The sequence below is a fragment of the Panicum virgatum genome, chromosome 7N (genome assembly GCF_016808335.1).
Source record: "Panicum virgatum strain AP13 chromosome 7N, P.virgatum_v5, whole genome shotgun sequence".
In the NCBI taxonomy this organism is placed as follows: Eukaryota; Viridiplantae; Streptophyta; class Magnoliopsida; order Poales; family Poaceae; genus Panicum; species Panicum virgatum.
In genome coordinates, this window is record NC_053151.1 from 5,744,830 (window position 1) to 5,757,822 (window position 12,993).

General features: G+C 43.6%; 1 protein-coding gene and 1 pseudogene across 1 annotated transcript; one reads left to right on the forward strand and one right to left on the reverse strand.

The window, feature by feature from the left end:
• The window catches only part of LOC120680877, a 4,489-nt pseudogene extending 2,497 nt beyond the window's left edge, over positions 1 to 1,992 (forward strand).
• A 10,181-nt stretch (positions 1,993 to 12,173) lies between these two features.
• On the reverse strand, positions 12,174 to 12,767 carry LOC120680878. The gene has a single exon (XM_039962459.1). It carries the CDS (start codon positions 12,765 to 12,767, stop codon positions 12,174 to 12,176), a length of 594 nt encoding a protein of 197 aa, XP_039818393.1.
• Positions 12,768 to 12,993: the final 226 nt, after the last annotated feature.

The following is a 12,993-nucleotide window of genomic DNA, read 5'->3' on the forward strand; positions in this document are numbered from 1 at the left end:
CATAGCTCATTGGATGTGACTAGTACTGTCCAGCAGATGCGAAGAAAGGAAGTGGTAGAGCCAATGAAAGAATCTCCCTTAGCAGCAAGGACATACGTCGTGGAGTGTTTCATTACATGGTTTCCAAGAGTGCCACATCATTTCCAGAGGTTTAGGTTGGTGAATAAAACAACCCTCTTGAGGCAGTTCCATCTCGAGGTCTAATACACAATTCATAGTTTTTGATTGTTGCATGTTGTTGTGAACTTGTGATGAAATGTGCCATCTGAACTATGTAGCCACTTGCAATTATATCGAAACTGAGTACTAGCCCTTGGTAACTGTGTACGCCAGGTTATATCAGGATGAAATCATGAAACTGGACTCTTTACCTCTCATCATAAATTTATTGCCATGCCATTGTTTTGGCCTATATGGCATGCCATTTAAGGAGAATGAAACCCCATGAAACTTGCACTAAGCATGATTTTAGTCCATCAGCGTCTCAACCTGGTACTATTTCACATGCAGTTGGAGGTACAAAATCTCTTACTCAAGACCAGCTTGACAGAAGTTTCGAGGATACACCGACCATTACTGAATTGTCAAATCAGGATGACCTGTTCCTGGCAGTACCTCCTGGCTTTGAATCAATGTATAATGGAAAAGGTATGAACTGTGAAAACTTCACCCATGGTTAAAATGTGCCAGTTTGCTACGTAGTTGTAGGCATGCTTGAAAGTAGCAGATTTATGATTAGTGACAAGATATCTGTCCACAGGTGCTGACATAAATGGTAGTCTGTTGGAGGAAGAGCCAACTGTTATGATCAACAACAATAGTCAAGTGTACAAAAGTGATGCATGCATAGATCATGCTGCTACCAAAGTAGCTAAAAGCTACCATGTTATGGAAACAGCTAACCAGGTTATGGAAACTGCTATGTTGAGCAGTCTTAGTCAAGCAAACAGAAATGATGATGTGTGCACAGATCATGCTTCTACTGAAGTAGCTAGAAGCAACCATGTTATGCAAACAGCTATCCCATCGCCTGATTGTCCAGTTCAACAGGCCGGTGGGAAAGTGGATGAGAGATCAGTCCTAGGTCTTCAGAATGCTGGGAGATCACAGTGCACCATGAACTGTTCTCCATTGCGGAGCTGCTCTGCTTCTGGGAGCTCTTTGCCTTCTCCATCGGCCTTCTCTCGAATATCTGATTACCAGGTTCCGTTCGTTAAGAGCTCACCTTTGTGGCCACTAATTGAAGCAATGGATGATTTTAAGGAGGTACCTCAGCATCCGCATTTCCTTCCACTACGTGAGTCTAACCCAGCGCTGCGTGAAGGAATGGCGTTAGGCCTGATGGTGACATACGCCGACTTAGTGAAGGGTACAAGGGAAGCAAGCATAGACAATAGCATGAAATGGTTCGAGGACAAGATCAGTATCCTCCGTCAGCTAGAGTGAAATGGATTCAATGTACAGTCTTTGCAGAGCACCCTGACCAAACTAGTCCAAGTCAAATCTAACCGCACCTGTTATCTCGAAGAAATAAACAAGCTGAAAGCAGAAATAGTGGGGAAGACAACCTACTCGGCCCAAATTGATGCACTTCTTGATGAAAAGGATATAGCAATAGCTGAGCTCGAGTAGAAACTTGGGCGCCTTCGCCAAGATAGCCAGAAGATTGCAAAGGAAAAGGAAAATGAAGAAGCAGAGCTCCTGAATCTCAAGTCAGTGCGTAGCAGGTTTGAGGAAGCATATGGCGATGCGGAAAGGCAGTTCCAGAGTATCTTGGCTGAGCTGCACCGAAAGAAGCTAACCTGATGCTTCTAACTTAACATCTGTTTATGCTTCAGTGCTGTAGGTCATATGGTTATCTAGGTATAGGAGTGGGTTTGGCTGAACATCATATGGTAATTTGGTAACTTCTATGTATCAGTAAGTTGCTCATGATGGCTGTCTTACGGAGTATGAAACTTTAGACTATATATATATTTGGTAGTAGTTGGATCAGACTCGCCAGATGGGGGTGGGGGTGGGGTGCGAACTTAATTGGCCTGTGCTTGTTATCAGTTTCTGGGCAACCTGTTTGTGTTTTTGAACTTCCATTTCTAAGACGTGTGGTTGTCTGATGTTAATGTTACTTATCCTTCTGGACGGCCTAGCAAAATATGATCACTTTAATTATCTTATTTTATGCCTTGTTGGTAGCTTATTAGTAATCTGTTTGTCAGTCAGCATTTGGTGAACTTCAGAAATTATGTGACAATTATGAATTATCGCCGTATCTTCTGTGCTGGTGATGCATTTGCTCTTATTTTATGCCTTGCTGGTAGCTTATTAGTAATCTGGTCGTCAGTCAGCATTTGGTGAACTTCAGAAATTATGTGATAATTATGACTTATCGCTGTACCTTCTGTGATGATGATGCATTTGCTTATGGCATTATCAGATTGTCTAGATGTTTGCGGAAGAAAGTCTTTCCAGGTTTGAACGGATTGTCCATTTCTCCATGAAAATTCCAAAACTTTTGTCCTGCGCTTTTCCTCAGTTCACCATATCTTGGTTACACGTCTTGATAGAACTGGCTGGCGAACTTGGATATGCAAATCATATTACCCATTTCAGTCTCCATACAGCATATAGTGCACTAAGTGTTATTTAAACTGTCTTTTGTGTGATGTCTCTTGAAATTCTTGTGTTTTTCCTTTGTTACACTTGAACGCTCCATTTGAATTTGGGAGATGGTCATGTGTTCTGAACTCAATAGGATTGCAAGCGCTAGAAAATTTCAATCTTCCATCTTCTAATCCCAATCTTTTGAACATATGCATTTAAATAAATTTTGATAAGAGTAGGAAGTGTTAGGGTGGGAGGAGTGGCCATGCACTAAGTCACCTAAGTTCATCTAAGTTGGAGTCATTTCTAACTCAAATTTAGGTGACAGTCCATAAGTTGTCGTTTCCTAATACTGTTGGTATGAACCAAATAAAGACTTTACATCCTTGTAACTAACCAAGTGACCCGGGCAATTGTGTTATTATCAGATAATTAATTATATATGTTCTTTTACAGTAGATGATATCATCTCTCGTCAGTCCTAGCCTTAGTGACAAGGTGAAAAAGGACAAGGATTTGGCCAAAGAAAAGTTTCCAGCTGGCTAGTCGACTGATATCCCTACCTTATCTCTCTAGATTCTTTCCGATAGGGGTGTTAAATGGTACGGATATTATCCATTCGTATTCGAATTCCGATCCATTTAGAATGGTTAAGATTCGATCCGTATTCGAGTTCGGACATTTGGTATTCGATCCGTATCCGTATCCGAGTACTCAAAATTGGATAAATATGATGTCGATAACCATTCAAAGTCTTATCCGACACATTTGATCAATATCTGTATTCGATCCGAATCCGAAGAAAAAATATGAAAACAAATACGGTATTAGCTATATCCGTCCGTATTCGATCTGATTACACCCCTACTTTCCGATATAAGAGAAGTCAAATATACCTTGATAGCTCTTGGCTATTATTGCCTTCGTGATGCCAGATCTCCTGGATAGGTCCGGTAGCTTGGCGTCGTGCCGGATCATAGTCTTTCTATTTAGCAATAAGTCTAAATAATATTCTTAGCCAGGCAATTAACCATAAGTCCTCTCTTATTCGAATTTCAGTGTCTATTTCTTCTAATTGAAAAGCTGCCTAGTTATTTTTAGGTTGGGCCTCATTCTTTAAAACTAATATTACTACCTCTAGTTTTATTTGTATGGCGCTCGCCAAATCATTTTTTATTTCACAACGTTAATAAAAAATTGGAGGGATAAATATTTAACCTTCTTTAAATCACAATGCCACATGTTTCTATATATACATAGGACATGATAATATTTTTTTCTTATTATTGTTGGTAAGAGACATCGTGATAAGAGATATCGACCATCTTGTTGTGGACCCACACCAAATAGATGGCATGTTTTTTTTTCTTTCCATAAACGATTAATGCGGTAGTTTGTAGCAATCTCTACTTTAAAGAGGGAGCAGTCCTATGTCGGCTCACTTAGCCGAGTCGAGCCACACGAGCTGAGCCGCCCCAGCTTCTCTGCTCCTTCGAGGCCCTGCAGCGCTCTGTCTGTCGAGCCGAGCTGCGCGAGTCCTATGCCTCCCCATGGGCTCTGTCATGTTGAGTCGAGCTGCGCGAGTCCTCCACGCGAGCCGAGCCTCCCCCTCGGCTCTGTCTATCGAGCTGGGCAAGCCCTCCGCACGAGCCGAGCCGCCCCAGCCAAGCCGAGCGCATAAATAGACAAAAATCTCTACTCCTTAAAACATTCCAAAAGGACCGGCAGCATGTGTTTACTTTGCTTATTTCCTGCCTTGACACCTAATTCTGGAGGTAACTTTCTTTTCGTTATGCGATAGTTTTTTAGTTGCACACTAAATTCTTTGAATACATGGCTATTGAAATGCATATCAAATCATTTTATACTCAGCTTTCAAGTAGAAATTTACACTTTAATTTCAATGTAGAGCTATTGAACTGCAGATCAAGCAAACTGGAAAGCTTATTTTGCTTTTCAATTTGACTCAGTACTAAACCATCAAAATTTGGTTACTGGATTGCATCGATGCTGGGGCTTCCCTCACATTTGTCTTATCTAAGTCACTGATGTGTATCCTAGGTTTGCTTCCAGCACAAAGTCAGTGCCGATGGTTTGCTGCTTGATGAGATTTGCATGCTTTGAGGCTAGAGAAACACTTTTTTTTTTTGCTGATAGAGCTTGAAGTCAAGAGAATTTTATTTCTTGCATATCTCTTTTTTGAGTGCAAACCTATGAATATCTCCTATCATGTAAATCCAAGTTAACTGAATAATTGCCCTGGCCTCTCTTTTCAATGCCCATTCAAAAATAGCATGGGCTACATTATTTGAACTGTATGATCTGTTGGCAACTAGATGATATAAGTGTTAGTGTCACACATGCACATAGCCCACAGATTCTTTTTATTCCCATGATTGAACTGACACCCTAATGAAAATTGATGTGTAGGCATTTGGATGATGCTGATTTCTGCACAGGTGAATATGCAGCTCACTCTCCAAACTAGGCATGATAATCGAGGCAGGCATTTAACACTCTTGAGTCTATCTTCTGCTATAGCATCATTTTTTGAAGCTGGACCTGTACTTTTATTGTGGTCTACTTTTTTTAAATAAAAATCATGTGCCAAAATTGCATTGAGTTATTCACATGGCACCGATCCTCAAGACCTCGATCACCAATTAACCTTTGCACCCCTCTTTCTTTTTGTGTGTGCGCAAAAAAACTAAACAAATCATCTTGAAATTGTATTGTTGTCTCTGCTGATTCATTGTAATTTCTAATTTTGAAGGACTGCATATGGTGTTAGTCTGAATGATGACTCTTGGCCAAAGGAAGCATTTGAGGTTCTCTCTGGAAGTGCATTAAAGATAGCTGAAAAAAGCTTGATCTATGAGTAATCAAATCCTAATGCAATGTATTGCCATTGTAATTTTTCATTGAAAATTTACCTTTTGTTCTTCCGATGGTCCTACGGCTTCAGATAGCTTTGTTTTGGAGGCTAAATTACAGGGCATGTTTGAGGGTTCTCGGTTATTAAGTACCAGATTCAAAAAAAGCTAGGCTTCATGTATGTTTGTCTATATGGGTACCTTTTTGTGTGAATTATGATTGATTCATGTTTGAGCACTTAGACGACTGGTAAAAGAATTCAGTACAATAGATCTAGATCAATTTACTCTACAATTGGTTATTGTACATGAGAAAAGCATACCATTTGAAACAATTATGCAGAATTACTAATTGGGTAATGATAATAGAAAGACCATTATGCAGGTCTTGCTTTAGGATTCCAATTTTATTTTGCCATTTGATAGAAAGGGGGACGAGGGCCTTAACCCGTGAGCCCTAATAGCTAATTAGTTCTTATTGTGCGAAAAGATGCTGCTGTCATGGCTCCTCCATGCCAGCACAACAGCCTTTTTCTTCATGCCGCCAACAAAGTGAATCCGTCCCCTCCTGCAAATTCTTGTTACTCAATATCAGAAAGAACAACACACTGGTTTTGCTGTGATCTACTCATAGTTCTGTGTGTTCTTTCACTGGTTTGGTCCATATTTCCAGCACAATTTCTCAGAATCCGTAGATTTGGGTTAGATTTTCTTTAGCATGTGCGTGGATGTGTTAAATGACCTCTATCTGGTTCTTGTTTTTCTTCTGGGAGAAGAACAAAAAATATCTGGAAAACTTGATGATAGATCAGCTCTAGCAGTTATAAGTTGTCCTATGTTAGAATTTTAATTTTGCTGGCTGTCTGCAGTGCAACAGGCACTTGGTTGTGTTTTTTTTTCCGATCTGCTCATGTAAAAACCTGAAATAAAAGCAAGTTTTTGTCTTGGGGGGTTGCTTTGGATATCTAAATCATTTCAGGTGTCTCTTGCCAAATGTTACCAATTTTAGGTGGGGAAATGAGAGGGAGGGAGGCCCTCGACATTTTGACCAAAGATCACCTTAGTGGAGATGGCGGTGAGCATCCGAGAGAGGCCCGTGGAAGACCCCACTTGAGAGTGGGCGTGTATCGGGGATATCCGGAGTTAACCGACCGGAAGCTTGACCCTAACGCGGGTCACCTTGCCATCCTTGATCCTTGTGCGGATCAAGGCCTCGGTCCTTGCGCGGACTAAGTGAGTGCAAGGCCTTGCGAGGGGCTCCAAATTAGTGTTGAGAAACGCGTTACCACGGATTACCAGATCCGTTCTCGTTCCCCCCCACAGCAGATTAGGCATAGAGAAGTTGTAGATCCCGTCTCTCAAGATGCACGACAGAGAAAACATACGAGAGATATAATATAGGTGGAACTCGTATTCTCATTAGTCTTCAAGTCTCATTTGTTACACGGTTCCAATATATATAGAGAGATACCGCCCTTCGGGGGCGTTTTCGGTAGAGCCCAGATAACCCTAAGACTAGGGTTTCTTAACACTCCCCCTTGGGCGAATACTGCGATAAACTCATGCCTCATTAAAACTCCTAAAAACCCAGTGGGAAAAATATGGAGAAAGAGTACATAGTGCCGCCAAATGTATTGCACTTGTCTCGTTAAAAACCAACTGTGAGAAACTTCTGGAAAACTCACAATGGGAAAAAGAGTACAACTTGTGTCTTCAGGACAATAACAATCTTCTGGATTGTGACACATAAGACCTTCAGAGCCTAAGGTCAAAGGCTAGTTCAGGGATATTCTCCCCTGAACCCTGCAAATCTATCAGACGTCTCATTGCAATATCGCGTACACATCTTCTGAATGTGATCGCTGGTAGAGATTTGGTGAACTGATCTGCTAGATTATCACATGATTTAACTTGCAGGATTTTCATCTCACCCTGCTTCTGGACTTCATGAGGGTAGAAAAATTTAGGAGCTATATGCTTAGTCATATTACTCTTAATATAGCCTATCTCCATTTGTGCAACACATGCTGCATTATCTTCATAGACAATGGTGGGGTCATTGACGGTGCTAAGACCACAAGACTTGTGGATATGGTTAGTCATCCGTCGTAGCCAGGCACATTCACGTGCGGCTTCATACAGAGCAATTATCTCTGAATTATTAGTAGACGTTGCTACCAATGTTTGCTTGCTGGATCTCCAGGATACAGCAGTGCCTCCACAGAGGAAAACAAAACCAGTTTGAGATCTAGCGTTATGGGGATCCGACAGATATTCAGCATCTGCATAGCCCACCATAGTTCGGCCATGATTCTTCGGGAAAAATAAGCCAAGATCAGGAGTTCCTTTGAGATACCTCAGTATGGTCTTAATGCCTACCCAATGCCTTCTGGTTGGGTTTGCACTATATCTAGCTAGCAAATTTACCGCGAATGCAATATCAAGCCTGGTGCAATTTGCAAGGTACATTAGTGCTCCAATGGTGCTAAGGTAAGGGACTTCTGGCCCTAAAGGTTCCTCCTCGTCACTCCTTGGTTTGAATGGGTCTTTATCTTTTTCAAGAGATCTTATGACCATTGGGGTCTTTAATGGATGGGCTTTCATCATGTTAAATCTCTTAAGGACCTTGTCAGTATAGGTCGACTAGTGTAAGAATATTCTTTCAGGGAGATGCTCGATCTGCAGGCCCAAGTAAAACTTAGTTTGCCCCAAGTCTTTCATTTCGAACTCTATCTTGAGGTAGCTGTTGGCCTCCTCAATGTCCTCTGTATGTCCAATAATATTCAAGTCATCAACATAGACTGAAATAATACAAAAACCCTTCGCGGATTTTCTAATGAATACATAGGGAGTATCTGGATCATTTACATATCCCTTCTTCAGGAGGAATTCACTGAGCCGATTGTACCACATCCGACCAGATTGTTTAAGCCCATACAACGCCCTCTGCAATTTAACGCTGTACATGTTGCGATTTAATTTAGAATCCGGGATCTTCAGTCCATCTGGGACTTCCATATAAATCTCCAAATCTAGTGACCCATATAGATATGCGGTCACTACGTCCATCATCTGCATTTTTAAGTTTAAACCCGCTACCAATGTTATTAAGTATCGGAACGTTATGCCATTCATAACCAGAGAGTAAGTTTCAACATAATCGATGTCGGGTCTCTGCGTGAACCCTTGTGCTACTAGCCTCGCTTTGTATCTCACCACCACATTGTTTTCATCCCTCTTGCGGACGAATACCCATTTGTACCCTACAGGGGAAATATTGGGGGGGGGGGGGGCGTACGGGCGACTTGCCCGAATACTTGCCTCTTTGAAAGCGAGCGCAATTCCATCTCTATTGCTTCTTTCCATTTGACCCAATCTGAGCGCTTCCGGCACTCTGCCATAGACTTTGGTTTAGGATCCTCATCGATCGCATCGACGATCTTAGAGACGAAATGAATGTCGACATTAGAAGTCTTTCGGTTATATAACTCTCCTGTTTCGGTATAGTTTGTGGCAATTTCTTCAATTGAATCATCCGACCCATCATGGTTTCCCAGATCATATGGGGCCGGTCGTCCCTCAGTCCTTGTGCCATCATGTTTATTTGCGCGCACATTTGCACTAGGACTGTCATCTTCAGGGTGTGTCTCTTCAGGGACTACTGAAAAAGAGCGTAATGCTTTCTCTTTAGTACTCTGCCTTTGCGGCCGTCCCCGCTTAGCCTGTACTAAATCATCCGGTTTTCTCCCCCTTTTCCTAGGATTGGGGTTCTGAGTAGGATTCATACCCTCCAAGGGTATTTCCACTCGTTCCGATGCATTAGCCGCAGGTATAAGCGATTTAGACACTCCTCTTATATCAGTAAAAGCATCTGGTAGATTATTGGCTAGTTGTTGCAGGTTTATTATTCTTTGAACTTCGAGTTCTGTTTCTTTAGTGCGAGGGTCAAGCGACTGGATGCTGCTGGCACTCCATTCAATTTCTCAGCATTCTTTATTATTAAGGTACAATCCTCCCCCTAATGCCGGGAAATGTTCTTCATCGAAGATGCTATCAGCGTACCGAGCCTTAAACAGATCCCCAGTTTTATGCTCTAAGTATTTGATTATGTATAGAGATTCATAACCAACATATATCCACAACTTCCGGTGAGGTCCCATAGATGTATGCTGGGGTGGTGATATTGGCATGTATACAACATAGCCGAATTTTCGCAGATGGGAAACCATTGGTTGTTGAACTCGCGCTAACTGATGGGGAGAAGCAGAGTGGTAAGCAGATGGTCTATACTGGATTAAAGCCGCAGCGTGCAGCACTGGGTGCCCCCAACAACTGGTTGGGAGTCTGCTATCTTGTAAAAGTGGCCGGGCAATAAGTTTTATTCTTTTAATTAATGATTCAGCCAATCCGTTCTGTGTGTACATGAGGTACAGAATGCTCTACATCAATGCCCATAGCTTGACAATAATCATTAAATGCCTTTGAGGTAAATTCTCCGGCATTATCCATCCTGATTGACCGAATTCGGTTCTCTGGGAAACTTGAACGTAATCCGATGATTTGGGCAATGAATTTTGCAAAAGCGTGGTTCCGTGTCGATAGCAGACACACATGGCTCCACCTTGTAGAGGCATCTATAAGTACCATAAAGTATCAAAAGGGTCCCAACAGAGTGTGAATTGGACCACAGATATCACCTTGAAGTCTCTCCAGGAAACCCAGGGATTCGGACCTTATCTTCAGGTAAGATGGCTTAGTTATTAATTTTCCTTTAGCACAAGATACGCAAAGAAAATCCTTCGTGATTTGCGTGGTTTTTATGCCATGGCCAATAGAATTATTAATGATGTTCCGCATCATCCTTAATCCAGGGTGTCCGAGTCTTTCATGCCAAATTCTAAAAGACTCCGGATTTTTAAATATAGTGGACATCGCAACGAATTCTGGGGGCAGTTTGATTTTTGTGTAGTACAATCCAGAGGAGGTGCCTTGCGCTTTCTCTACCATTTTGAACTCACATTCATCCGAGGCAGTAATGTGAAGGTATTCAGTACCTCCTTGGTTGGCAGTCATGATATTATAGCCATTGCGACGGATATCTCTAAATGTGAGGAGAGTATGAGTAGCTCCTGGGTACAAGAATGCATCTTCAATGAAAATTCTAGTACCACAAGGGAGTACAACTATTGCTCGACCGGAGCCTACAATGCGGCCATTGTTACCCGCAACTGTAGTAATATTTTCAGTCCTCTTCTGGAGTGTCTGAAAATATTTCGTCTCTCTTAGGATTGAATTTGTGGCGGCGCTATCAACTAGGCACAGTTCATCTTCTGCCTCCATCGTGGACTGTACGGCTCTTGTTCTAAGTAATTAAAGCATAGATTTAATACATCTTGCTAAAGCACAAAGCATAGAACAAGAACACAAACAAGCAAAGCGTACTTGTAAAACAAAGAGTTTGCATCCGTGCCCATGGGACATGCTAGCTCGGAGGCTCGGGACTCCCCTTACTAGGGGTCCGTATGGTGCACCTGGAGGTCCAGGACCAATCTACGGGGGTCCGTAGAGTTCCGGGACCTATCTGCGGGGGTCCGGGTGGTCTAGGTGGAGGTTCGGGATCCAACTGCGGGGTCCGGATAGTAGATGTGGGGTCCGGATGGTACACGTGGGCATCCCAGGACCTATCGCGGGGGTCCGGACTTACAGTTACAGGCCCTAATCACTTCCACCTCTGGGACACGTGGCAATACCGGACTAGTCCCCGAGCGGGGAGTAGGTCTGGGACCGTTGGCCCTGTCAGACGGGTCCGGACCCTTGGGTCCGGCTGCTAAGCTTCTCAGAGCGTAGTTACTTATGACCACGCATCTTAGTCACGACACAGTCGGAGTGGGTACAGGGTAACAATATGGGAAACAAGCAAATATTCTTTGCTCAACAGGAGCATTATTACATCACGACCGAATATTGTTCTTCAGGAATAAATAAAATTTGCTAAAAAGGAAAATGTAGGTGACACATGGCTACTACTCGAGGAGATCATCATCATCGAGGTTAAAGTCCTCGTCAGTCATTTTGGATATCCCTCAGTGGTAGGATCGACTGGATCATCCACCTCCATAGCAGCATCTTCTGACTGCTCATTGGCCACAACAGGGTTTGGAAGATGCTCTCCAGTGTTGGCATCTACAGGTGCCATTACAAAGTGAGCTTCCGGTTTCTGGTGCTTTTTCCACTCCTGATACATATCAATCAGGTGCTTTTCAGTGGTGCACTGACGGGACCAGTGCTTCTAGGATCCACAGCGGAAACAACCCTTTCCGGCATGCTTTGAATTACTTGCATCGCCCTTTTGGTCCTTCTGGGAGCCACCCTTACCATTGCCATTAGCGTTAGGCTTCTTGAACTTTCCACCTCTGGGACCTTGATAGTTGCGGCGTCCATGGCCTCTCCCTCTGGAGTAGCCTTTCTTCTTCTTCTTCTTCTTCTAAAAAGACTCGATCAAGGGGAGAGACGTCCCCTCGACATAGTCCTTAAGGTAGGGACCCCCCGAACCTCAATAGCCGGCAGGAACCTCACGCGCGCACGCTTCGTGGCGGCCGCGGACCCATCTGCACGGTTACTATATTTTTGGAGGGGGGCACACGACCATGCAGCACCCAGGCTTCGAGCCTGGGCGGGGAGGCGCCGCAGCAGGCGGCCTCAACCATCGCGCCACAGGCGCGTCTGCCCTTTCTTCTTCTTCTCATTTGAGAAGTTGGCGTGTACTTCAAGTAACGCCGCTGCAGAGCCAACAGGGAGCTGCTGGAAGTTGGACATGAGGAGCTCATTGTGAGCTTTAGCACTGAGCAACATGTTGACAAGGTCACTGTACTTCGTGTACCTATTGTTGCGGTACTGCTGCTGGAGCACCATGTTGGTGGGGTGGAAGGTCGCAAGAGTTTTCTCAATCATCTCCACCTCAGTGACAATCTGGCCACAAAAGCGTTGTTGAGAGGCAATGCGGTGAATAGCCGTGTTGTATCCTGCCACAGACTTAAAGTCTAGAAGACGGAGGTTTGCCCATTCATTCTGAGCTTGCGGCAGGAGGACTTCACTTTGTGGTCCGAAGCGCTCTCTCAGCTTGGTCCACAGGGTCAGAGGGTCTTTCACCTCTAGGTATTCCATCTTCAGGTCCGGGTGGATATGGTGCCGCAAGAAGATGCTAGCCCGTGCCCGCTCATGGGACGGCAGTGGAGTGACGTTGGCCCCAAGCTGGTGATGGCCTTCGTCAGCTGCATGGACTCCAGGTGCCATTCGCAGTTGTCAGCCCAGGTTAGATAATTCTTGCCGTTCAGGGGGCTTAAACTCCGTTGACTTAACCTCAGTCATAGCCTGTCATGCAAAATTAACTTCAGGTTAATTAAGCATGTCTACAATTCGTAGTAAATTAAACAGTCGTGTGTAAAAAAACCTGATTCCCAGATATATAAGTGCGCGCGGTACAGCAGCGGCAAAACGCCCCTTCCAGGGACGTCGGACC